Source organism: Brassica napus, chromosome A5, assembly GCF_020379485.1.
Source record: "Brassica napus cultivar Da-Ae chromosome A5, Da-Ae, whole genome shotgun sequence".
NCBI lineage: Eukaryota > Viridiplantae > Streptophyta > Magnoliopsida > Brassicales > Brassicaceae > Brassica > Brassica napus.
Window position 1 is genome coordinate 11,025,337 of NC_063438.1, and position 26,151 is coordinate 11,051,487.

The 26,151-nt window shown below is 42.1% G+C and overlaps 3 protein-coding genes across 5 annotated transcripts; 1 reads left to right on the forward strand and 2 right to left on the reverse strand.

The window, feature by feature from the left end:
- Positions 1 to 508: 508 nt before the first annotated feature.
- Positions 509 to 4,612, reverse strand: LOC125608575. Its single transcript, XM_048778991.1, has 5 exons — positions 4,187 to 4,612; positions 4,084 to 4,135; positions 2,537 to 3,990; positions 824 to 887; positions 509 to 738 (listed from the first exon to the last, which is right to left on the reverse strand). The coding sequence occupies exons 1-5, from the start codon at positions 4,610 to 4,612 to the stop codon at positions 509 to 511; spliced, it is 2,226 nt and encodes a 741-aa protein (XP_048634948.1).
- Positions 4,613 to 10,854: 6,242 nt separating this feature from the next.
- On the forward strand, positions 10,855 to 12,244 carry LOC125608928. Of its 2 annotated transcripts, none has more exons than XR_007339493.1 (2): positions 10,855 to 11,514; positions 11,688 to 12,244. XR_007339493.1 is itself a non-coding variant. In XM_048779583.1 (2 exons), exons 1-2 carry the CDS (start codon positions 11,440 to 11,442, stop codon positions 11,958 to 11,960), a joined length of 417 nt encoding a protein of 138 aa, XP_048635540.1. In that variant the 5' UTR covers positions 10,855 to 11,439; the 3' UTR covers positions 11,961 to 12,244. The 2 variants fall into 2 exon arrangements, 1 of the variants encoding a protein (XP_048635540.1); XM_048779583.1 differs by having other exon boundaries at positions 11,619 to 12,244.
- A 694-nt stretch (positions 12,245 to 12,938) lies between these two features.
- On the reverse strand, positions 12,939 to 14,412 carry LOC125608927. Of its 2 annotated transcripts, none has more exons than XM_048779581.1 (4): positions 14,216 to 14,412; positions 13,608 to 14,018; positions 13,307 to 13,530; positions 12,939 to 13,238 (listed from the first exon to the last, which is right to left on the reverse strand). In XM_048779581.1, the coding sequence occupies exons 1-3, from the start codon at positions 14,285 to 14,287 to the stop codon at positions 13,324 to 13,326; spliced, it is 690 nt and encodes a 229-aa protein (XP_048635538.1). In that variant the 5' UTR covers positions 14,288 to 14,412; the 3' UTR covers positions 12,939 to 13,238; positions 13,307 to 13,323. The 2 variants fall into 2 exon arrangements, with proteins under 2 accessions (XP_048635538.1, XP_048635539.1); XM_048779582.1 differs by having other exon boundaries at positions 12,939 to 13,232; positions 14,216 to 14,411.
- Positions 14,413 to 26,151: the final 11,739 nt, after the last annotated feature.

The following is a 26,151-nucleotide window of genomic DNA, read 5'->3' on the forward strand; positions in this document are numbered from 1 at the left end:
GAGATCGCCGGAAGAAGAGAGAGATCGCCGGAAGAAGAGAGATCGCCGGAGGAAGAAGAGAGAAATGGGGAAGAAGAAGTGTTTCGTGTCGGTATTTTCAATTTCAATTTTCGCGAAATATTTGGCGGCTTGTTTGCCCGGTTAAATGAAAATATTCCAAGGAAATTCTGACGGCCACTTAAATATCCGTCAGAATTTCCGAGGAAATTCTGAGGAACACATGTTTGGGGTTTCAAAACATCAAATTTTTTTGCCCTATATCATTTCTTATACAAATGCAATGCATACCATTGAGAAATCTTTGTATAGATAATCATAAACCATGAAATAACAAAATTTCAAAACGAATTGTAAGTATTTCCTTTACCGTTCATTAAAGTGTATAAGTGTTTCTCTTATGTTGTGGGGATTTTCGTCATACCATCGGAAAAGTGTTTTATTATAGGGTAAGAAACAAATTTTTGACTTCATAATCAGTCTAAGACACTTAATAAGGGTTATATAAGTGTTATTCAAACCGCAAAACATTGTTTGCGGTGAAAGTGTGGAAATTGGCCCCTCTGACAGGAGATCTAAACCCATCTGACTTTGCTACCTTCCATGAGGGATGGTACAAAGCCCGAAAGCTCCCTTCCCTCCCTCCGGTGGGTATCGGACCAGGGACACTTGCAGCTTGGATTGTGTAGTTTTTATGGCTCTCGAGAAACTTACTCCTGTTTGAAAATCGAGCCTCAACCCCTGAAGAAACAGCCCAAAAAAGCGATCACGGAGGCAAGGGAATGGCTGAATGCACAACCCATCTCTTGCAACAAACCGTCGATACCTTTGATCAGAGTCGAACCAAACCCTAGATCTGCAGGCAATTTCTCGATCTTCACAGATGCCGCCTGCAATCCCTCAACAGGTGATGCAGGATTTGGTTGGATACTTGATGATCTGGGTTCGACATCTCAACATGCAGTGAGTATGACCTCTGTCTCCTCGCACCTTGCTCTCAGACTCTCAAATCCCGATCAACACACTCAACAAGCAGGAGAAGAAGCTAGAGATCTACGGAGCGTTGTGTGATATCTACCTTTTTCGCTTTCATTCAAGTCTATTAACTTCTCTTTTATTCCAAGATCAGAAAACTGTAGAGCAGATTGGGATGCTAAATAAGCCCTATGGGCTTTAAACCCTGTTTAATTTATTAATGAAGTTTTCAGTTTGAACAAAAAAAAAAGAAGTCTTTATACTAAACTTCATGATATAGATCAAACGACTTCATGATATAGATCATATGAAGAAATCTTTAAGTAGAAGAAGAAGATATGGACAGTGATGGCAATATTCTCGAAGATAGAAGATAACATCGGAAAACTAAAACTCAGCCATAGTCAAAACCAGAATTCCACACTGAACCACAAGCTGGTTTATCGTTTGATATCATCCCCCAGAAGAAGAAGAGAAGAAGAAGAAGAAGAAGAAGAAGAAGAAGAAGAAGAAAAGAAGAAGAAGAAGAAGAAGAAGAAGAAGAAGAAGTAGTAGTAGTAGTAGTACATGCATGGCTTAGTCTAGGAGCGAGTCTTCTAACAATCATTGATAAAATGGTATCAAAGTTCTACGGCCATTCTCAGACTTTGGTGGATAAGCCTTGGTGAATAGAAGAAGAGAAGAAGAAGAAGAAGAAGAAGAAGAAGAAGAAGAGAAGAAGAAGAAGAAGAAGAAGAAGAAGAAGAAGAAGAAGAAGAAGAAGAGAACAAGAAGAAGAAGAAGAAGAAGAAGAAATACATGCATGGCTTAGTCTAGGAGCGAGTCTTCTAACAATCATTGATAAAATGGTATCAAAGTTCTACGGCCATTCTCAGACTTTGGTGGATAAGCCTTGGTGAATATTGACAACTCCAGCCACCAAAAATTAACGAGCTGATTGGCCACATCCACAATAATTTCCTTGGAACAGGGGATCACTTCACCATCCAAGCAAGAGAAGAGTATATCAGTACGAAGTGCTACCCCTTTAACAGCAAATATCTCAAAAGACATTATGAAAAAATGTCTAAGAAGAATGTCAAAATTTCAACCTCAAACAAGAATACTTGAATTCTTTTCCAGAACCTTTTTGGCAATGAGACTTCATGTATGATATCTCTCAAAAATATGACACAATTAAGCTTCCTTAGGAGAAATATAGAACTCTCAATTGCAGCCCTCGAAGAAACTGTGCAATCAGCAGAAGTTTTTCAAACCATTACAAGAACAAGGGAAGCTTCTTAGGAAAGCATGTTATTGGTGTGAACTCTCAATCAAGTGCAAACAAAAAAGGCGTGGATGCTCATCTAACTTTGGTAAAGAAAAATCCCGAAGCATATGGCAGGACAAATACCCTCAACTAGCTAGCTAGTGGAAAGAAATTGAAGTTCTTTTTTTTTTTTTTGAATGAATGTTAAATTAATTCAAGAAAAAACTTTTTTACAATGATTGCAACATAAGTTGAGTGTTTCGAATGTTTCTTAAGGAGTTGGAGAAAGAAATAAAATGTTATCCAAATGAAAACCATGTTTCCATGGCTTTGTTGTGCTTGTGAATTCCCATAGTACGCAAACTGGATATGCGGTTTCGCTTTGTCCACGTTTTTGATCAAAGTTGCAGGGTTGTTGGATAGTTCTCCATGCCTTCTCCCATTCCTCTCTTTCCAAATAGTTGAAAGTGTCGCCTGGAACACATACCTGAGCAGAAATAAGCGGGCCGAGTTCCATGTCTGGTCCGGTAGAAACCGGATGATATCCTCCCAATCATTCGTATAGTGCACAGACAGTAGCGTAAGAGTAAGATTTTTCCAAACTTCTTCTGAATATTTGCACTTGTAAAACAGGTGATTGCGAGTTTCAAGCGGCTCTGAACAGAGGGAACATGCTGTTGTCGCGGGCATACTCCAGGTTAAGATCCTATCACCCATGGGGAGTCTATTTTGAACCGCAATCCAAGCCATAAAGGAGTATCGAAGTGTGTTGCATGGGAACCAAATACCTTCGTACCAGTCGACTTTAGCTTGTTCAACACGGATGAGGTTCCATGTCGCTTTAGAACTAAAATCTGCTTTGTAAATATTATCTCCTGCTTTCCACAGACAGACATCCTCATTGTGATTTAGACCTAGTAGACGCAGTGTCAATATCTGCTCTTCTATCGTGTTGAAAAGTTCCTCTCGATGTCTCCTACTGCGGTGAGAGTTGATAGCCTTTTCCACTGTATCAATAAGCTTAATGCCCATATTTATCATGCCTCTTCCATTTGTTGTGTCAATCAATCTGCCACGAGGGGACCATTGATCAAACCAGAAGGATGTCGATGCTCCATTATTGACTTCCACCCTCATGAACCGCATCGCCATGGCTCTGTATTTCAAGATTTTCTTCCAGATCCATGATCCCAAAGAGCTACTGTCTTTGACTGACCAAAACAAATTTTTCCGTATTAAGTATCTGTTGATCCACCGTACCCACAGTGATGATTTAGTCGAGAGGATCCTCCAAACCAGCTTCAAGCACGAGACATCATTCGCTTCTTTGATAGATCGCAAACCTAACCCTCCCTCATCTTTAGGCTTGCAGCAATCTGTCCATGAAACCTTTGCTTTCTTTGTACTTAAGACCGGACCAGACCATAAGAAGGCAGCACACAGACTGTCTATCTCCTGGATACATTTCTTTGGTAATCTAAACGCAGATATCCAAAAATTAGTTAAGCTATGGATCACTGAAGCTATCAACTGTAGTCTCCCTGCAAAAGAGAGAAACCTCACTGTCCAGGAGCTTATCCTTGATCTGATCTTCTCAATGAGTGGGCCATAATCTTGAGCAGTCATTTGCTTTGTCAGCAAAGGCAATCCAAGGTACCAGACCGGGAGATCACCATTGGAGAAAGTGTAGTGGCTGAGAATTTCTTGCTTGTCTGTGTCATTTAATCCGGCCAGATAGAGAGTAGACTTTTCCATACTGATATGCAACCCTGAAGCCTCTGCAAAGCTTTTAAAAATCTCAAGGATGCCGTCTACTGAACTTCTCCTACCATCTGAGAATATGAGCAAATCATCAGCAAAGCTTAAGTGTGTTAGCTTGAGATCTTGGCAGTAAGGATGGTATCTAAACTTCCTCTAAGCCGCTGCTTTGTCTAACATTTTTGAGAGTACCTCCATACATATGACAAATAGGTAAGGAGACAGAACACATCCTTGTCGAAGACCTTTTTTACTGTTAAAGTACCCAGCTAGTTCACCATTGACTTGGACTGAGAAAGAGGCAAGTGAGATACATTTCTCAATCCAGACAATATATTCACTCGGGAACCCGAGAGTCGTAAGAGCAGAGAGCAAGAAAGGCCATTGAACGGTGTCAAATGCTTTAGAGATGTCGATCTTAAGCACAAATCTTGCTGAGACTGAGTTCTTATGATATCTTTTGACTAGTTCTGATGCCAAGAGGACGTTCTCCATCAGCAATCTATCTTTCACAAAGGCAGATTGATAAGGAGATATAAACTTTGGAAGAATGAGCTTCAAACGGTTAGCCAGAATCTTTGAAATGACTTTATATATGACGTTGCAGCAAGATATAGGGCGAAAGTCTTTCATAGTCTTTGAGTCTTATTTCTTGGGGATCAAGGCCAGAATGGTAGAGTTTATCCCTTTAGGCAAGAAACCAGTTTTGAAAAAGGATTGGACTGCGATCACAAAATCCTCCCCCACAATGTCCCAAGCAACTTGGAAGAACTCACATGTAAAACCATCTGGTCCTGGAGATTTGTTGTTTGCCATAGCGAATAAAACATGTTTAATCTCAATGGCAGGAACATCATGTATTAGAAGCTCTCTATCGGCTTCTTCACATTGAAAATTCAGTAGCGTTTTCATCTCATCAACCTCCATTCCCATATGATCCACGACCTGTTTTGCCAGAAACCCGTGGAAGTAATTAACTGCCTCAGCCTTTATATCTTCCTGAGTTGTAACAATTGAACCATCCTCCTTCTGAATCTCTCTAATAGAGTTTTTTACTGCTCTGATCTTCACTGAGTTATGAAAACTCGTATTGTTACCATCTCCAACATTTAGCCAGTGCATCTTTGCCTTTTGGCTGAGGACCTTTTCTTCAATGGACGAAAGAAGCTGCCATTTATCATGAGCTCGAGCTTCGTCATCCAACGTATCAGGAATGGGGTTTACCATCGCTTTTGTCTGATAGAGACAAAGTTTGTCAAAAGCCTCCCTAGTTCTCTTTGTAATGTCACCTACAGTTTCCTTACTTAGCTGTCGGAGAGCAAGTTTCAGTTCCTTGAGCTTCTTTGATAGCCTAAATAAAGCAGACGTCGAGTTATGTAGAGGTATGGTATTGCTCCAGAGCTTTTCATCAGAGGGAGGAAACCTGGGGCCTCTGCCACCGCGTTGGTGAACTTGAAAGGTCGCTTTGGTTTTAAAGGGGCTGGTTGAATCTGAATCCTACAGCGTAGGTGATCAGAGCACCCGCCTGCCTCGAAGACACAATAAGTGGTTGGGAATTTCGTGATCCACACGTCATTCACTAATGTACGATCCAGCTTCTTTCGAATCAGATCATCCTTTCTTTTATTGCTCCAAGTTAAGTGAGGGCCATGCGCTTTCATGTCAATGAGAGAACAGTAGCGACATACATCTTGGAACTCCCGCATACCTGTAGAAATTGTCGAAGTAGTTGGCCCCAAATATTCCTCCAAGTTTAAAGTCTCATTGAAATCACCAAGCACAATCTATGGCTTGTCTTTAAACATTGGCGAGTTCTGGTGAGCTTTAAGATCGCTCCATAACTCCTTCCTTTCTTCAGCACTGTTGGATGCAAAAATAAAAGAGCAGAAGAACTCTTCTTCCATGCCTTCCAATAACACTGAACATGTAATGACTTGATTTGTCTTGAAGCAAGGGGTAACTCTTACCTCAGGACTCCAAACAACCCAAATTCTACCCAGTCGGTGGTTCTCATAGTTTGATATAGTTGACCAATTGTGGAAAACAGAGGACACAATCCTCTCAGCTCTGTTTTCCTTCACTCGAGTTTCTATTAGACATCCAAACTTCATACTTCCTCTTCTGATCCAGTCTCTAACAACAATATGTTTTTTTTTTGTTAAAACCCCGGATGTTCCAATAGAAACCCGACATCAGTTATTTCTTGGTCGACTTTATATCCAAAAGACTTTGACCGCAGTCGGTAGTCTTCGGAGCATTTGAGTTAGAAACAAGCTTATGATTGTCTTTAGACGTACGCGGCAAAGATGGTTGATCGATGGAACTTTGTTTTGTACTTCCTTCTTCTTTTGGATGGGAGCTTGAGGTGGAATCTCAGTTGATTTAGTAGATTCTTCCTGTTGCAGTATCTCACCTTCTTCCTCTTCTAATCCCAATACTGCAAAACGAGAGTGTGAGAGAATTGAGCCCTGATCAAGCTCCTTTGTTTTCTCCGGTGTTTTGCTCACTTTGACAGGCGTCAACCAGCTTTCCTCCTGATCATCTTCCTTATCTGTCTCATCAGAGGTGTGGACCTCCTCTGCCTCTTTAACTTGCTCCACTTCCCCTTGGATTTCATGGATATATCCACTGTCCGAACCCTTAAGACTGTTCTCCTCCTGTTGTTTAGATGAAACTGCCACTTCATCAACTGGTGTTGCTATTACTGTCTCCTTTTGCTTTAAGCAAACCTTTTCCGAGTGTCCCCACTTTCCACACGTTGAGCATTTAGTGGGTAACCATGGATAGGTGAAGGAAATTAGAGTATCTTTCCCCTGGAATTTGAAATTCATAGAGCTTGGAAGGTCTTTTGTAAGATCTGCTTTGACAAAAACTTTCGCCACTTTAAAGTCCTTGCATAGAGCAGTATCAGGGTGAAGGTTTAGTGGAACTCCTACCGGGCTCGTGGCAAAACTGAGTCCTTTCCACGAGAACATGTTCATTGGGACATTTTTGAGATGAACCCACAAAGGAACAGAGCTGTCAATTTCTTCCACTTCTACAAAAGGTTTCCACTCGGTCATTACCACCGGAAATTCTGCTAAATTCCACGTACCTCTGCGCAAAACCCTTCCTCTCATACCGGAGTCCATAATTCTGAACTTCATAGTTGTAGAATTTATCTCATAAACCTCTACCATTTGTGACTTGTCAGAAGCCCAAATCTTATTGAAGATAGCATGGACTTTCCCAATATGTGGGACTTTGTCCAAAACTTTTCCAATCAGGAAATCTTCCCACAGGGGTAGAGGGTCCCTAAAAACTTCATCTGGTACCTCGACAGAACAAATACCATCTTCCAGCGTGATTTGAACTTCATACTTTGTTAAACTTTTTTGATTTTGTTGGGCAACCTTCACCCACGAACGATTTAGCGGACCTGACCTTTGTGAATCCTGTGACAAACCTTCTTGCCGTGAACCTGTGACAGCCACAACCTCCGGCGGAGGCATTATGGCGGCGCCAGAACGATGACTTGGCGAAGTTTAGAACCAAAACCCTAATCTCCACAAAATCACCCTCAGAACTAAACGCAGCGTTTTTCTATGCTCAATCCTCCAGAAATTGAAGTTCTTTAGAAAAAAAAAGAAAATAAAAGGCTTCAAGAAATAATATAGGTGCTACATATGCAACACGAAAGGACATTAACCTACTTTGTTATCTAGCCCAGATTGAGGATATTGATGACTCTGATGTTGAATCAATATTTTCTCTCGAAGACAAACCACTACTGGCACTGTACTTGCTATATGAATTGAACAAGGATATGATTTTTCAAAGAATCTGACTCTGAAGAAGAAGAGAGCGATGGAGATGATCAATTTATGCTATTAGATATTTACACGCTTGACGACTGTAAAAGCTGAATTACCAAAAAAAGATAGACTGGCATATGTGTCTCAACCATCTCCAAATGCAAAGATATACTTCTTCCGGACCAAGTATGACAAGCCCATACCCTATTTTGACACAAATGCTTCCTCCTTCATCCTCAAGTCGGATATCCTTCCATCTTCCCATTGGAATTCATGCTCAGTACCATTTAAAGCAGCCAATTATCTCCTTGGAAAAGACTTTATACTTGGGTTTGATGTCCTCCATAGCCTCAAAAGATTATCATACAATGCTCTCCTTTGGACAACCATCTCCCATCTCTAGCCCATGGAAATTTTGAATCCTATCAAAGAAGAAACTGCCAAAAAATCATGTGCCGATTCTCACTCGGAATTTCTCACCAAATGATTTTTACCTCTTTGGAAAAATGAAGACTTCTTTGTATCCGTACCATAAGAAAAAATGAAGACATCAACCCAACAAAGGCAAGCCACCCAAGCATGGATCCAGATCACTGCAATCTCGCACTTGAAGAAGTTGATAAACTGCTGAATGAAGATCTCATTGAGAAGACCACTTCACCATGGGCATGTGAAGCTTTTATGTCAACAAAATAACAGAGCAAGTGTATTATCTATGTCAATATCATCTAAATGTGGTATATATTGGCCAAAGAGTCAACACCAACTATATGTAGTGTGTAATGTAAGATATTATTTGTGTGGTGTGTAATGTAAGATATCAAATATCTAAGGAATATTCCACAAAATATTCTTTAGGAATATTCCACAAAATATTCTTTAGGAATTACTATTGTAATCCAAACCAAGTGAGTTGAGTGAGTTAAGTCCCAAAGAGCCTCTCGAGTATTTCATAATATCTTTGAATGTTCTTAATAAAATAAAAGTCCCTTTGTTATAAAATAATTTTGTCTTTCCTTGTGTACTTTATCAATATACATTTGATCCTAAACAACTCTTTTGTGGTTGTACCTACTTGCTATTGAAACTTAACAAGGAGATGACTCTTTCGAAGAATCTGACACTGAAGAAGAAGAGACCAATGGAGATGATCAATTCATGATATTGAATCTTTACACTTGACACTTGATGTCTACAAAGCCGAACTGCCAAAAGAAGATAGATAAGCATATTTCATCTATCTCCAAATGCAAAGATATTCATCTTTGCGATCAAGTATGATACTAGTCATAGCCTATTTTGACACTGGTACTACCTCCTCCATCCTCAAGGGACATCCTTCCATCTTCCCTTTGGAATTCATGTCTGGTACCATTTAAAGTAGCTAATGGTCAGAATTTTACCATCTCCATCATCAGTAACCCTATCTAGATTCAAATCTTTCATAGATATATGGTTAAAACCAAAGTATATGGGTCAGATCTCCCTGGAAGATTTTATACTTGGGTTTGATGTTCTCGATAGCCTAAAAAGAGTACCATGGCACCTAAAAGAACTTAAAAACAAAAACCACCTCTTACCTTGGACAACCATCTCCCATCTCTACCCCCATGGAGATTTTGAATCCTATCAAATAAGAAATTTCCAAGACATCATGTGTTGCTTCTCACTCAAAATTCCTTACCGGATGTCCTTCACCTCTTTGGAAAAATCCAGACTTCTTCTTATCTTTTCGCTTCAAGAAGAATGAAGACATCAAACCAAAAAAAGGCAAGCCACCCATGCATGAATCCATATCACAACAATCTTGCACTTGAAGAAGTTGATCAACTACTGAAAGAAGATCTCATTGAGCTTTTTATGTCAACAAAAGAGCAAAGCATATTCGAGGAAACTGAGACTGGTCATCAACTATCAACCACTAAATAACTTTCTTGCAGATGACAAGTTTCTTTTACCAAAATGAGAAATATTTTTCCAAAGACTACCCCAGACAAAAGTATTCTCCAAATTTTGTTTAAAAGCGAATTGTTGGCAGTTATGAATCAAACTAGAAGACAAGCATAAGACATGTTTCTGCATTCCAGACCGTTATTACCACTGGAAGGTCATTATATTTGGTCTAAAGATAGCCCTTTCACTATTCCAGAAGGCCATGATCAAGATGTTTGACCCAATCCTCTCAAATGCCTTAGTATATATTGACGACATTCTGATTTTTCTCTAGACATTGACTCTCATACTCGCCTACTAAAAATATTTCATGATATCATACAACAATATGGTATCATGCTCTTGGAAAAGAAAATGGTCATTTCCTTGGCATGCATATTTCAGAGTGTCACTCAGCCCCACATTGCAATACAACTTAGTGAGTTTCCAGATAAAAAGTTGTCTTTCAAGCAAATTTAGTAATTCCTTGGAATTGTTAACTACATGACGAACTTCATACATCATCTCGCAAAACCTGGTTAATCCTCTCAGCTAAACTTAAAAAAGGACGCTCCTGGAATCAGAAGTATACTGAAGCAGTGAAAGAACTCAAGAAGATTTCAAAGACACTTCCACCACTAAAAATACCGTCCAATGGTAAAATAATCTTTCAAATGGATGCCAGTGATTGCTATTGGGGTGTTGTCCTACTAGAAGAAGATGAAAAAGGAAACAACACATTTGTGGTTATAAGAGTGGTGTTTTCAAAGAAGAATAAAAACACTATCACTCCAAGTACAAACAAATTCTTGAAATAAAAAGAGGAAATGAAATGTTTGAATTTCATCTGGTGAACCATCATTTTCTTATTGAAATGGACATGTCATCTTTTCCAAAGATAAAACATTTCAAACTGAAGTCTTGAATTACTCAGATGAGTACTGAGTTAAGTCCTAAAGAATCTTTCGAGTTATTTTTAATATACTTGAGTGTTCTTAATAAAATAAAAATTCCTTGTTATAAGATAATTGTTTCCTTTCTTAAACACTTCATCAACCCCTTTGATCCTAAGCACCTCCTTTGTGGTTGTACTTACTATGTGTTTGTAAATTAGGTTAGAAGTTTAGGATTTAAAGACGTTCAAATAATTCTTTAGGATGAGACCTTTTGATATGCTCATTCTTTTTGAACAACTTGATATGTTCATTCAGTTAAAGTTTTATTTGTGAGAATGGTATTAACGCCGGCTGGTCTCGGGAAGATTGTTTGGACCGAAGGCTAGACACCTCCTAGTTAACAAAATATAAATTATTTGTGGGCCGCGTGTTCTCCACAGATGAGAGAAATGAAGCAGAGGATGAGCATTGGCATGAACTGGCTCGTCCTCAAGTTCATGGTCATGACATTGATTGTGTGGCTATGGTTCAAGGTAAAGGCAACCACTGTTTATCTTTGTTGAAGACACTGAACCATTACTTGTGCCTGAGGAGAAGGTAGCCTCCCAGAGGATTTACAAGCAGATGTGCAGGTCCTTGGTGCGAATATGTCTGCTATGGGTTTATCACATAAACCTATCTATCTATATTGTGAGTGGTTGACTCAACATCGTGTCTAACTTCTTCAGGCTCAATTTGCATCCATGGCGGAAATATGGCGATGGGAGGTTGGGACATGGAAAGCAGTTGGTCGTTTGCAGTCTCACAGCTTGGACAGTGACACCCTTGGAGTTCTCTTATGATTGACATTCTGCGCTTGTGTGTCTCCGGAGATAGTCAAGTCACTTCTCAGTTTTCTCTATCCAAAGAACAGGTAAAACACTATTAATTAACTTGTAAGCGCTATGGACGACCTAATTCAAATTTGATCTCTCATAACATCCAAAAGTCTCAAGACTTTGTGATTCTTGTTTACAGCGGTTTAGTCTTGAATATTGTCCTCTAAGTCTGTGTCTGTCTTTGTCTTCCTTGATCAACTCTGATAAGACAATGGCGAGGTTAGTCACAAACTCATGGCAAAAGGCTGAAGCACAAAAGAGCATCATTTGGGCTTGTTCATGGAGACCGTTTGGCCACCAGTTTGAACCTTCATCAAGAGATAAGACTCTGAAGATCTGGCCCTTCGAGAAAGATGCTCGGGTCAAACAGGTTCTTTCTTTGCCTCAGTTTGGGAGCAGTGTCACAGCCGTAGCTTGGACAAGACTAGACCACAAGGAGAAGAGCAGGGTGCATAGCATTTGGGATGGAGGGTGGACTTAGAGTTGTGGAAAATAAAGATCAAAGAAACAGAGGAAGCTAAAACAGTAGCACCATGTCTTGCTCTGAGGCTCGAACTGTACATGTATCATGTCTATCCCGTGAACCGGTTAAACATGGAGACCAACCGAGACCAACCAGAACTCTCTTTCCCTACAGGCTATAGCCACTGTACTGGTTATGTAAAATTTTGGTGCCTAAGTTGAAACATGTCATCAAATCAAAACGTTTTCATTGCATCAAGTTGTCTGGTTGATAAAAAGAGAGAGAGAAAAAAAAAAGCGTTCTTAAGTTGTCTCGAGCACTGGTCAGTGTTGTCTGTTGAGAATGTAATCAGCGAGAAACACACCAAAGGAACAAACTTGTCTGAGTCAAGCCCTCTTCATATTTTCTTGTCCACACCCATTACCTTTGGATACGTCCGTTTTCCGGCTGTTATCCTAAGCTCTTCCGACATTTGTTCTGTTTTTCTCATCTCGCTCGGTTGCTGTCTCATAGTCATCTTCCTACTTTCACATCTCTAGGCCCTCCATGGGAGGTTGGCACATGGAAGCCATTACAATCTCACAGCTTGAGAGTGACACAAGTTCTCTTATGGACACTGAGAATGGCTCAAATCAAACAGATTATTTCAATGACCAGAAGCGCCGCCGCCGCCGCCACAAGGAGAAGAGCAGGTGCTTGGTAATTGGGATGCAAAAAAAGCTGGACAGACAGCTGTGGAACATAAAAGATTAGAGAACCAGAGGAAGGTGCGACAACAGCAGCTATGGCCAATGAAACGGTTAGCGTGGAGAACAACCGAGAACTCATGATACTAACGGGAGGTTGCTATGGTTAACTTATCGTGGAGATGATATTTGAGTGAGAAGAACTTAAAACACCTCGTGACCAATAGTTTCGTTCTCTATAGCATCACTGTACTATTTATTCAAATTGTAAATCTCATTCTTTCTTGTGTTAACCCAAAAACATTCTGTCTGAACAAAACATGAATCACTCCTTTTCCTTGTTTCCATCTCAAAGATACAAATACATTCCCAAAGAAGAGTACAATTTTCACATGAAACATTGTCAATAAAAAACTAAAGAGAAGAAAACATAACTAATCAACTCTAGGGGCTACAATATAATATTAAACTCATATTATCATACACCTCAACATCTCTGAGATTGAAGAAGAAAGCTCCTTTCTATGCCCCAACACACTAAGCCGCGAGGTCTCACATAATCCCCATAATAACCAATCCAAGTGACCCACTTGCCAGTTCCCACCTACAACTAAAGAGATACATCAAACTTAGAAACTAGAGTCATATCTAAACATGTCCATATGTTTACATATATACCTATAGAATGAAGATGCTCATTTTGTTTCCGAACTGTGAGGAGTTGCTGATGTGTTTCTAGTCTTCTTATACCAAAAGAACATGGACCAAAGTGCTCTAAACAATACTCCATTGGCAAAATGCGGAACAAACAAACGCCCCCAGTACGGATAGTACGGTCCAGGAAGCTTAATCAGAGTGAAGAACATCATCATAGCTATCAAATGCCATGGTACTTCCGCTTCCTACAAAAACAAAAATACTCTTATCTCTAAGACCAGTAGGATTTTGAAATTGTTACAACAACTGATGATGCACAGACCTTAAGACGAGGAGAGATGTTCAAAGCGGTCCCTTGCAGAATGCCTCCAACAACAATACCAATAACTAATGGGAAAGGGACTAAAGCAAGCTTCCTCTCGTGTGCACAATAAGACATCTCGCTAACGGAAGAAACCGCCAACACGGGAACAAACAAGAACTTAACGACTGATATGGCGAGATCAAGAACCAGCTGCACGAAGTTCTCGAACGCTCTGTTCCAAGGGAAGTCCTTGACCGGCTGTGGAGAATCATTCCAAACATCTTTTGCTTTTCTCAAAAGGGTATCGAAAGTAAGCCTCTTTGAATCCCCTGAATGATCAGATTCCATATGAATCGAGCGGCAGAGGAATCTCTTTGATGCTTTAGCTTCATTTGCACCCTTTAAATCTTTACTCATGTTAGAGTAGAACTGCAAATTCAAACACAACACGGGAAGCAACAAAACTCATCAAGGTAAACCTCAGAGATCACTGTTTCTTGTGATGAATTGATCTACTTAAATCTCAGAAACGCTATATCTAGGTACAAATATCACTTAGCTAATGAAAAGGAGCAACCTTTTCTTTTTATATGAGGAATTGAGATTCGATAGAAGGTTTTCGTTACCTGGGTCGGTGAGTGGAGTCGCGGAGCCAATGAAGGTCGAGGAGAAGAAAGGAAGAGATGAGACATGGCCATTTTATCTTCAAACCTGTTGCTTTGGTTTGTGTCTTACTCACAGAGAGAGGAGATGAGAGGATAAGAACAGAACCTAGAATTCAAACCCTAGTGCGTGGAGGAAGCTGGATCACCTGCGACAAGGACCAGCGTAAGATCACGTGAAATCCACATGCCGGCTATGTTGTCAACCCAACTGAATCATGAATTTTTTTTTTAACTTAGTTTTAGTTAGGGGCGGGCGTTTGGGTTCGGATCGGGTATTTCAGATATTCGGGTATTTCGGTATAAGAGTATAGAACCCGTTCGGGTATTTTGACATTTCGGGTCGGGTTCGGGTTTTTTCACTTCGGGTTCGGATATTTTTGGATATATCCGAACTCTTTTTTTGAAAAACATGTTTTGACCTGTATTGAAACCATTCCTGAAACATTATACAAACAGGAGCACAAACAAGTAAATCAAACCAAACCTCTACTGAACACAAACAAGTAAACCACGTTTCATTCCTCTACTTGTAATAAACTTTACAACCAAAAGTCAAACAAAATCGACGAACTTTTACGCATCAAACAAACAGAATCAAACTTCTAATCATCATACACGCAAAATCAAAACAAAAGAAAGAAATTGAAAAAAAAGATCGACAATTACATTTGTTCGGTTTCTTGACGTCACCGAGTAAGAAAAAAAAAGATGAGTATTTAAGGTTTCCAGTTTGTTAATTTATGAGATTAAATCTTAACCACTTAAGAAGAATCTAGGAAACATAATTTTCGGAAACACTAAACGATTTGTATGATGCTTGGATATATTGCACTACACAATTTTGGGAAAGAGAATAAATCATAAATGGTAAGATTTTGGTTAAGTTCGGTTATGTTCGGGTAGATTCGGGTATCGGATAATAACCGATCGGGTTCGGTTAACCGAAAATGGATAGGATGAAAACCGATCAGGTATTTGGCACTAACCAAACCCGAACCGAACCACTTACTTCGGGTCGGATTCGGGTTCGGGTTCGGGTATCGGTTATTATGCCCACCCCTAGTTTTAGTTATAATAAGTTCAACCAGTTTATTTTTTTGTAATAATAAGTATAGTTATAATTTATCATATCGAAAAATAAAAATAAAAACAAAATTTTGTATCAGTAAAATAAATGGTAGAATAGAAAAAGTGAAAAGGAATATTTTATTAAAAAAAAAAGAATAGTTTGTTATTCCATCAAACGTGATGGTTCGTTTATATTAAAGTAAAAAGAGAAATTTATTATGTGCACAGTGATACTAGGTTTTACGCATTTATTTTAACACGAAAACTATTTATTTTCAGACGAAAAATGTCGAGATTGTTGGCACAGTTGTGTTTGATGTTATTGTATATTTGTTTATTTGACTTTGTAACATTTTTCTTGAAGACCATTACTAATGTTGCTTATATTTGTTTTTGTTGCCTTGTTAAAAATTTTCTAGAAAAATTAAGTAGAAAAATCATAGTAGATTGAAAAGTGTACAACCACACAAGTTTTTCTTCGAATGAACATTATGTCATATCATAGATATCTTTGATGAGACATTTCAATGTTATGGACATGTTTTCCGAGTACCAAGGTGGTAAGTGATTTTCTGAAAAGATCGGCTGCATTGTCGCATGATCAGATATATTCTTTTTTCTTTTGTTCTTCTCGATCTATTGAATATATATAAGAAGACTTTGTATGTATATCTTAGTTTTGTCAATTTAATATATCTTTCCATTTGACCAATTTATTTAATCTTTTCTTGGCTTGGGCAACATATGTTGTGTTATGTTCATTTAATATAGTTAGCTTCGCTTTCTCGTTAATCCCAATGTTTGAACGGATGGGTCGATTTATTGATCTTAGCCATACACATTATTGGCTACATGTAATGCGGTGATCTTCTCATGATTAGAAGAGGTGGCCACAAGCGTCTATTTCCGAGAACGCCAAAAATATAATTATGCCTCCAATCTTGAATATGAATCATGTTGGGGTCAAAATCGGTCACGACGGAATCAATGTCTGAAAGTCCGTAAAAATCAGCATAAACGTTTTTACGAAAAGTAATCTTCGTAAAGATATCTTTACGAAGAGCCTTGCAGTAAAATATCGTCCAAATCTCAATCGAACCACTAAATACCGATTGTCCGAAGGCAACGGACATGTATCCAAATCGGCCGCGGACAAACTCGAGTATGGAAATCAGACCGCGGACAAGCCAAGCTCGATCGATACGCGGCGACCAAGCATGCACACAGCTCGGTCGCTACGTAGCGACCGAGCCTGAGCCAAACTCGGTCGCTACGTAGACCGAGCGTCTGTCCCGCTCGGTCGCTACGTAGCGACCGAGCTCGAGCCAAGCTCGGTCGCTACGTAGTGACCGAGCGTCCGTCTCGCTCGGTCGCTACGTAGTGACCGAGCGTCCGTCTCGCTCGGTCGCTACGTAGCGACCGAGCCCGAGCGTCCGTCTCGCTCGGTCGCTACGTAGTGACCGAGCCTGAGCCAAGCTCGGTCGCTACGTAGCGACCGAGCTCGAGCCAAGCTCGGTCGCTACGTAGCGACCGAGCCCGAGCTAAGCTCGGTCACTACGTAGCGACCGAGCCTGAGCCAAGCTCGGTCGCTACGTAGCGACCGAGCGTCTGTCCCACTCGGTCGCTACGTAGCGACCGAGCTCGAGCCAAGCTCGGTCGCTACGTAGCGACCGAGCGTCCGTCTCGCTCGGTCGCTACGTAGCGACCGAGCCCGAACCAAGCTCGGTCGCTACATAGCGACCGAGCGTCCGTCTCGCTCGGTCGCTACGTAGCGACCGAGCCTGAGCCAAGCTCGGTCGCTACGTAGCGACCGAGCGTCCGTCCCGCTCAGTCGCTACGTAGCGACCGAGCTCGAGCCAAGCTCGGTTGCTGCGTAGCGACCGAACGTCCGTCTCGCTCGGTCGCTACGTAGCGACCGAGCGTCCATCTCGCTCGGTCGCTACGTAGCGACCGAGCCCGAGCCAAGCTCGGTCGCTACGTAGCGACCGAGTGTAGCGACCTAGCCCGAGCCAAGCTCGGTCGCTACGTAGCGACCGAGCCCGAGCCAAGCTCGGTCGCTACGTAGCGACCGGGCTCGAGCCAAAGTTCGGTCGCTGCGTAGTGACCGAGCTCTTCCGAACATCAGTACGACATCAGTACATGCATTCTCGTCAAACCTTCAAATGTTATCTCCCGAAGACCGTAGCGAGCTCAGTCTATGTTTTCCGCTATTCTAAATCATCGATCAAACTTCGCGGATTAGAAACCGCGGAAAGTTCTTTCTTTGTCGAAAGAAATCGTAGTAAACGCTTCGAGTCGGAAGACGGCCCAAAGGGACCTAAAACACGACTCGAGGCCCATCCTGCGATTTCTTAACCAAAAGCCCGTAAACCACAGCACGGTTTACGCTTGGTCCACAAGGAAGGATAAATGTCAAGTTTCCGCGGATAAATACGGAAGTTTTGAAGATAATTGTGAAAATCGGGAAAAATGGAATATCTCCATTTTTATGCTATAACGGCTTAAGGGCAGAAGAGTAAAAGCGTAAACCAACCTTGGAGCTAGTATATAAGGAGTCCTAGGCGAGGAGCATGAAAAAAACTTTTCAGAGCAAACTTAGCACTTAGAGAAATTTAGGCAATTTTCCGTTTTTGTTATTTCGAGCTGCGACTCAATTAGGTTTAGCCGTCTTAGGGTTACCAGAACTAGGAATCTCGCCGACAGCTCTCGAGCCCAGGCTTATACCTTGTTGTAAACGCTCATACGCAATTCAGAATAAGATCTTCTTTGCTCTCTTTCTCGATTTATTATACTTTGTCGTTGTTATTCTCGTGTTCTGATTGCTTGACGTGTGGTAATTAGCAGATATCCGGGTCCTCTGGGAAATTAGGGTTTTCCTAGTTTCCTTATTTAAACGGAAATCGACAGTGCGAATTTCTGTTCCCATAGTTTGGCGCTAGAAGGAGGGGGACTTACGGATCAATCTAACCCGCAAAAGCCACAACACTCTCAATCAGACATGTCAACTAACGACGCGGATAACGTGCAAACCCCTCTTAACGGAGGCAGCGGCACCGATCTCCATTCTCCAGCAGCGGACGTATCCGCGGCCAACGCACAAGCCAACGCCGCGACGCTCGAGGAGTTTAAAAAGATGTTCGCCACCTATAAGAAAAGGTCGGAAGAACAGGATAAGCTCGTGAATACCTTGACAAAACAGGTTGAAACCTTAACGGCAAGGACTTGAGCAATCCATCCCCGCGGAACCACTAAAGTTCGCGGGAAAAGACTCGACTTCGCAACACCACTTGATAGGCCTGGAACCGCGCGGTAACGACCAAACTGTGGAAGTACGGATAAAACTGGGGGTAGATCGGCCTTGGTCCGACCATTCGCTACGTATTGAGCGACCAAGCCAATCGGTCGGTCGCTACATATTGAGCGACGAAGGCACTCGGTCACTCACTATGTATTGAGCGACCTAGCCATTCCGTCGGTCGCTACGTATTGAGTGACGAAGACTCTCAGTCGGTCGCTACGTCTTGAGTGACCTAGCCACTCGATCGGTCGCTACGTATTGAGCGACCAAGACACTCCGTCGGTCACTACGTATTGAGTGACGAAGACACTCAGTCGGTCGCTACGTATTGAGCGACCAAGACACTCGGTCGGTCGCTACGTATTGAGCGACCTAGCCACTCGATCGGTCGCTACGTATTGAGCGAGGAAGACACTCCGTCGGTCGCTATGTATTGAGTGATGACTCTCAGTCGGTCGCTACGTATTGAGCGACCAAGACACTCAGTCGGTCGTTACGTATTAAGCGACCAAGACACTCCGTCGGTCGCTACGTATTGAGCGACCAAGACACTCCGTCGGTCACTACGTATTGAGTGACGAAGACTCTCAGTCGGTCGCTACGTATTGAGCGACCAAGACACTCGGTCGGTCGCTACGTATTGAGCGACCTAGCCACTCGATCGGTCGCTACGTATTGAGCGAGGAAGACACTCCGTCAGTCGCTATGTATTGAGTGATGACTCTCAGTCGGTCGCTACGTATTGAGCGACCAAGACACTCAGTCGGTCGCTACGTATTGAGCGACCAAGACACTCCGTCGGTCGCTACGTATTGAGTGACAAGACATTCGGTCGGTCGCTACGTATTGAGTGACCTAGCCACTCGATCGGTCGCTACGTATTGAGCGACCAAGACACTTCGTCGGTCACTACGTATTGAGTGACGAAGACTCTCAGTCGGTCGCTACGTATTGAGCGACCAAGACACTCGGTCGGTCGCTACGTATTGAGCGACCTAGCCACTCGATCGGTCGCTACGTATTGAGCGAGGAAGACACTCCGTCGGTCGCTATGTATTGAGTGATGACTCTCAGTCGGTCGCTACGTATTGAGCGACCAAGACACTCAGTCGGTCGCTACGTATTGAGCGACCAAGACACTCCGTCGGTCACTACGTATTGAGTGACGAAGACTCTCAGTCGGTCGCTACGTATTGAGCGACCAAGACACTCGGTCGGTCGCTACGTATTGAGCGACCTAGCCACTCGATCGGTCTCTACGTATTGAGCGACCTAGCCACTCGGTCGATCGCTACGTATTGAGCGACCAAGCCACTCTGTCAGTCGCTACGTATTGAGCAACCAAGCCACTCGGTCGGTCACTACGTATCGAGCGACCTAGCCACTCGGTCGGTCGCTACGTAGTGACCAACCTGCGAACGAGTCGATCGCTATTATTTTTTCGGAAAAACTTTCGTAAAACTAAAATAAGCAACATTTGACAACCTTCAAAATTCTAACAACAATCGTAGAAAAAGAATCTCTGATAAGGGAAGCGATGGAGCAAAATCCGAGAATCAGAATTCGCCCATCCGCCTCTCTCCACGATCTCCCAATCCTTCCTCTCACAACTCGATTTTTTCGACGATATGCTCATTCATTTTCGTAAATCCAATGATATTAAGATCGAAACATGGATCACGAAAATCGAGAAAATTGGTAGCTGCCTAAACGCGGCCAGGAAAGCATAGATATCCAGGAAGAATCAATATTCTTGCTATTCGAAATGAGCAGACAGACACGAAAAGAGTAAGGGCAAATGAGCAAGCAAAACAGAGAAGAGGCTAACCCAGATCTACGAGAGAACTAAGGTATTCCCGACTTGAAATCAGGCTTGGAATTTCGTAGAAAATTACTAAGAAATAGAAACGCCTAAGAGACTGCCGTAGAACTTTAGGGAACTTAAAACCTAGGTGGATAGTCTAGCGAAATAAGTCTTAGGCGATTTTTCCTGTCTCGGTATATTGTTCCATAATTGTTCATCCAGATCTTGCAAACCGATCTAAACTCTCCGAAAGTCGAGAAACGATCGCCACGCATATCATGCTCGCTTCCTAAAGAGAGAAAAAGTTAGAGACATGAACGTCGTCTTAAAACCGATTCGTTTCTGGCAATTTTCTCGGAACCGACATATCCCAAGTCGTCAACGTGGAAACAACCAAATCACAGTCCAAGCGTCGTCTATAAATCGCCCCGAATTATCGATCATTCCAAACATCAGAAGAGGAAACGTACACAACCCTTCAAAGTATCGGTTCAACCGTTTTCTTTCGTAAAAAAAAGGGGGAGTAGGTACGTATACTATACTCGTATACTCCCAAACTTCAAAAAACTTCTGCAAATCGTCAAGAATAGGCAAACGACAATCTTAATATTCGTCTAAACGCTAGCAACATATCCAGACGATCATGAACATAATCTCAAAAACTATACATCATTTCTTGTCGCAATCATGCGTACAGAAAACTTGTACCAATATCAAACTGAAACTCGACGATTAGCCAAAGTATTGAAGCCTTTTCCGGCTTCAGAAAGCCAGTTTCGTTTTAAAAATTTCTACGAGAAATCTTCAATCACCAAAGCATTTCTTTCAGTTTCCGTTGTACCAAGTAAGTCACGGAAAAGCATCGAAAACATTTGCGACAAAGAAAACTCGAGAATATATGTAGCATCGTGCACATTAAAAGGATCACTTTCCTCCCGATGGTTAGCTAGATCCACCTCTGGTTGACCAATTCGTTCAAGAAACGAATGTGTCATGAGAATCCTCTCGAAAAACCTATGAAAAACGTTCTGCGACTAGATCGTATTGAAATAAACTTCGGTAATACTCCATGAGTAACTCCAAGCAACTTTCACCTAAGATCAAAATCACAGCGGGAACGTTTCTCGTAAAACCCGCAGAAAAAATGCTACTTTGACATATGTATACATATCACTGATTTACGACCTTCGTAAAATCGGTGATATGATATGATAAATTATCGTATAGCCCACAGTCGGAAATCATATGATAAATTCTTCGTAACGAAACTAAGTCCTAACAACCAAACGGTTAACGGAAAATCTAAACTTTTCGAAAATTGACCAAGTTCAATACGCTCCACAATTCACTTTAAGCCCGCAACGTTTTAACCATAATACGCGGCATGTAAGGAAAAATTCGTAACAAAGCTTCTAGAGCTATACGAAACATCCTAAAAAATGCACGAAATACATCTCGGAAGGCCAACACTTCACAAAGCACTATGAAGGAAAACGCTTGTTCCCATGGACAAATTTACACGACACCTCAGTCATAATTCCTCGATCGCAAATAAAACTATTAGCATCCAAACATGAACAACAATTTTGGCTGCGAACATTCGTAGTCAAACTAGAATGTTTTTCAAACGCATGGCTAAGACTAAACCCTTGCAACATCGCGAAATATCTTCAAGCCCGCGAACATTTCAAGCACGAAACGTGGCATACGAAAGAATAACAAATCTTCAGCATCGCGAGACGTCGCAGACGCCTGAAGATTAGTTCTTCGACGAAATTTCCTTCCTCGATAAAAATACCTTCATGGAAGACCAAACAGTCATACGCACTAACATCTTCTCAAAAAATATTCTTCGCGAAGACTCGAAACGGTAATTTTTACCATTAAGTTTGTTGCTGATCACAACAAACTCTCAACGTCCTAAACAGACATAGCCATCTCACGAAGATGACTCTCTTACATCCGACACAAGGATAATAGCGCTATAAAAGAAATCCGAAATTTTGGTCCAGCACTTCCGGTCTCCGGAGAGATGCTCGATTCGTATCAAACAAGTCGTATAAGCCGAGAACCTATCGCGGACTTTAAATCGATACGAATCAGGAAGAAATCGCAACAGGAAAAACGATAGCCGGCCAGTCACCGCACAATCCTTAAACCGAAAGTAAACCTAGGTCTTGCCCTAAACCCAGCGCACTGGTCTCTAACATCTCTAGGCATAGTATCAAACACTCTGATACGAGATCCCAAAATTTGTCTCTTTGCCAATGTTCGAACGTCTTCAGAAAATCCCGCAAGTTTACACACTGCGGAAAACTCTCGAAACAGATTATGGATATGGCAATTCACACAGAGTTAGATTACGAGACGACAACTCGTAGTCTTCCATCTACACCCATACAAAATGCCATCGGCAGCAACACGCCTTATAACCACTACATAAAAACTAGACCATAAAGGTCCTACTGGAAAACTAGTCATAAGAACCTTAACTCCAAGACGAACTACGAAAGGCTTGATCCCTTCAACAAGGGTACGTAGGCAGCCGTCATAAGGCGCAGCCCCAATCTTATCGCGCTTTCTACTTTTAGGAGAGCGAGAAGATCACTTACCACAGACCTTTTCAACCATTAATTCCGCCTAACTCACCTAACTTGCCAAGCCACTCGCTAGAACCTCACGCTAGAAGCTCATGGTTCTAACGAGCTGGGGGGCTAACTGTTGGGGTCAAAATCGGTCACGACGGAATCAATGTCTGAAAGTCCGTAAAAATCAGCATAAACGTTTTTACGAAAAGTAATCTTCGTAAAGATATCTTTACGAAGAGCCTTGCAGTAAAATATCGTCCAAATCTCAATCGAACCACTAAATACCGATTGTCCGAAGGCAACGGACATGTATCCAAATCGGCCGCGGACAAACTCGAGTATGGAAATCAGACCGCGGACAAGCCAAGCTCGATCGATACGCGGCGACCAAGCATGCACACAGCTCGGTCGCTACGTAGCGACCGAGCCTGAGCCAACTCGGTCGCTACGTAGCGACCGAGCGTCTGTCCCGCTCGGTCGCTACGTAGCGACCGAGCTCGAGCCAAGCTCGGTCGCTACGTAGTGACCGAGCGTCTGTCTCGCTCGGTCGCTACGTAGCGACCGAGCTCGAGCCAAGCTCGGTCGCTACGTAGTGACCGAGCGTCTGTCTCGCTCGGTCGCTACGTAGCGACCGAGCCCGAGCCAAGCTCGGTCGCTACGTAGCGACCGAGCGTCCGTCTCGCTCGGTCGCTACGTAGCGACCGAGCGTCCATCTCGCTCGGTCGCTACGTAGCGACCGAGCGTCCGTCTCGCTCGGTCGCTACGTAGCGACCGAGCCCGAACCAAGCTCGGTCGCTACGTAGCGACCGGGCTCGAGCCAAAGTTCGGTCGCTGCGTAGTGACCGAGCTCAATCGAACCACTAAATACCGATTGTCCGAAGGCAACGGACATGTATCCAAATCGGCCGCGGACAAACTCGAGTATGGAAATCAGACCGCGGACAAGCCAAGCTCGATCGATACGCGGCGACCAAGCATGCACACAGCTCGGTCGCTACGTAGCGACCGAGCCTGAGCCAAACTCGGTCGCTACGTAGCGACCGAGCGTCTGTCCCGCTCGGTCGCTACGTAGCGACCGAGCTCGAGCCAAGCTCGGTCGCTACGTAGTGACCGAGCGTCTGTCTCGCTCGGTCGCTACGTAGCGACCGAGCTCGGTCGCTACGTAGTGACCGAGCGTCTGTCTCGCTCGGTCGCTACGTAGCGACCGAGCCTGAGCCAAGCTCGGTCGCTACGTAGCGACCGAGCGTCGGTCCCGCTCGGTCGCTATGCGTCCATCTCGCTCGGTCGCTACGTAGCGACCGAGCGTCCGTCTCGCTCGGTCTCTACGTAGCGACCGAGCCCGAACCAAGTTCGGTCGCTACGTAGCGACCGGGCTCGAGCCAAAGTTCGGTCGCTGCGTAGTGACCGAGCTCTTCCGAACATCAGTACGACATCAGTACATGCATTCTCGTCAAACCTTCAAATGTTATCTACCGAAGACCGTAGCGAGCTCAGTCTATGTTTTCCGCTATTCTAAATCATCGATCAAACTTCGCGGATTAGAAACCGCGGAAAGTTCTTTCTTTGTCGAAAGAAATCGTAGTAAACGCTTCGAGTCGGAAGACGGCCCAAAAGGACCTAAAACACGACTCGAGGCCCATCCTGCGATTTCTTAACCCAAAGCCCGTAAACCACAGCACGGTTTACGCTTGGTCCACAAGGAAGGATAAATGTCAAGTTTCCGCGGATAAATACGGAAGTTTTGAAGATAATTGTGAAAATCGGGAAAAATGGAATATCTCCATTTTTATGCTATGACGGCTTAAGGGCAGAAGAGTAAAAGCGTAAACCAACCTTGGAGCTAGTATATAAGGAGTCCTAGGCGAGGAGCATGAAAAAAAACTTTTCAGAGCAAACTTAGCACTTAGAGAAATTTAGGCAATTTTCCGTTTTTGTTATTTCGAGCTGCGACTCAATTAGGTTTAGCCGTCTTAGGGTTACTAGAACTAGGAATCTCGCCGACAGCTCTCGAGCCCAGGCTTATACCTTGTTGTAAACGCTCATACGCAAATTCGGAATAAGATCTTGTTTGCTCTCTTTCTCGATTTATTATACTTTGTCGTTGTTATTCTCGTGTTCTGATTGCTTGACGTGTGGTAATTAGCAGATATCCGGGTCCTCTGGGAAATTAGGGTTTTCCTAGTTTCCTTATTTAAACGGAAATCGACAGTGCGAATTTCGGTTCCCACAAATCATGTTTGTGATTGGGATTAGATCTGATATATATCATGCTCATGTAAAGCATTCATTTTAATTTTTGAAGATTAGGATAAAATATAAATTTCATTTCAATATCTTCACGTGGGAGGTGAGCTAAATCTTGCTAAAATAATAACAACAAATCCCATATCATGCCCTATACATTTTCTAAGGTACACTAAAGTTCAAACTGCACTAAGATATAGTATTTCAGAACCAAATATCTCTTCATTTCTGAAGATTTTTGAAATATATTATTTTGAGCTATAATTAATATGTTGATCACCGTGGTGTTAAGAGGAGTTGATTTATCTATATTAGAGTGTTTCAAAACTCTTTTGGTATATGTGGACTGGTGCACAAATATATGCTTTTGAGAATTCTCAGTTTTTAGGTGAAGACAATACTTTATCTGTCAGAGATCTTTCAACATAAATTCTCCTTTCAAATAGTTTGATGCCTTCTGTATTTTTTTTTTGAGTTCCAATAACATTAAGATCATCAACATATATTACAATCATAAATAAAAATCCAAATGTTATTTTCTTGATGAAAACAAATGGGAATATAGGATTGTTTACTATCTTTCTTTTGTTAATGCTCATTGAAACGAATATATCATATATATCCATATTGCTTTAATCAATATAATGATCTTTACAATTTTGTTGCACATAAGTCTTTAGGTTTTGAATTTAATGCTTTTGGCATTTTCAACTCATCAGGAACTCTTATATATATATATATCAGTATATAATGATCCATATAAATACTCAGTATCAACATCTATGAGACGTATCTCGAGATTTTCATCAGCCGGTAAACTCATTAGGAATCTAAACATAATTGCATCCATAACATAAATATGTTTCCTCATCAACAATTTCAGGTCTTTGATAAA

Excerpts from the sequence above, each read along its gene's own strand:
- LOC125608575 (XM_048778991.1), bottom strand. The coding sequence starts at position 4,612 with ATGAAAGACTTTCGCCCTATATCTTGCTGCAACGTCATATATAAAGTC. Across the intron at positions 3,991-4,083 it reads TCTCAAGCTAACACACTTAA|GGTTGCATATCAGTATGGAA; the intron begins GCTTTGCTGATG and ends CAGAGGCTTCAG. Across the intron at positions 739-823 it reads TGGTTCGACTCTGATCAAAG|GGGTTGAGGCTCGATTTTCA; the intron begins GTATCGACGGTT and ends CTGTTTCTTCAG.
- LOC125608927 (XM_048779581.1), bottom strand. The coding sequence starts at position 14,287 with ATGGCCATGTCTCATCTCTTCCTTTCTTCTCCTCGACCTTCATTGGCT. Across the intron at positions 14,019-14,215 it reads GACTCCACTCACCGACCCAG|TTCTACTCTAACATGAGTAA; the intron begins GTAACGAAAACC and ends TTGAATTTGCAG. Across the intron at positions 13,531-13,607 it reads ACATCTCTCCTCGTCTTAAG|GAAGCGGAAGTACCATGGCA; the intron begins GTCTGTGCATCA and ends TTGTTTTTGTAG.
- LOC125608928 (XM_048779583.1), top strand. The coding sequence starts at position 11,440 with ATGATTGACATTCTGCGCTTGTGTGTCTCCGGAGATAGTCAAGTCACT. Across the intron at positions 11,515-11,618 it reads TTTCTCTATCCAAAGAACAG|CGGTTTAGTCTTGAATATTG; the intron begins GTAAAACACTAT and ends TCTTGTTTACAG.